General features: G+C 63.7%; 1 protein-coding gene across 1 annotated transcript in view; it reads right to left on the bottom strand.

The window, feature by feature from the left end:
* FREM2 (FRAS1 related extracellular matrix 2) overlaps positions 1–295 on the bottom strand; it is a 145,379-nt gene that overhangs the window by 139,506 nt on the left and 5,578 nt on the right. The window contains exon 2 of the mRNA XM_009644445.1: positions 174–290. Within this exon, the coding sequence (XP_009642740.1) occupies positions 174–290 (117 nt within the window). The remainder of the gene's footprint in view (positions 1–173; positions 291–295) is intronic.

A 295-nucleotide genomic window follows, 5' to 3' on the forward strand; every position in this document is an offset into this window, starting at 1 on the left:
CAAGGGGAGAGGTGATGTTGAAGAGCAGCAGGTCTGGTGGCGACTCCGCATCCTCGGCCGCGAGCATGTCAGGGGTGAGGGCCGTGAGGACAAACTGGTCCACCTCCATCATGAGCATGGCCAAGAAGCTGGGTTTGGGGGCCACATTCTCAGTCCCGGCCCGAATCCGCCACCTCCATCATGAGCATGGCCAAGAAGCTGGGTTTGGGGGCCACATTCTCAGTCCCGGCCCGAATCCGCACCAGCACCTGGAAGTACTCGCGCTTCAGCAGCGCTCCGCTGCCCGCGGCCTCCC

The sequence above is a fragment of the Egretta garzetta genome, unplaced genomic scaffold, assembly GCF_000687185.1.
Source record: "Egretta garzetta isolate BGI_Z169 unplaced genomic scaffold, ASM68718v1 scaffold40, whole genome shotgun sequence".
NCBI lineage: Eukaryota > Metazoa > Chordata > Aves > Pelecaniformes > Ardeidae > Egretta > Egretta garzetta.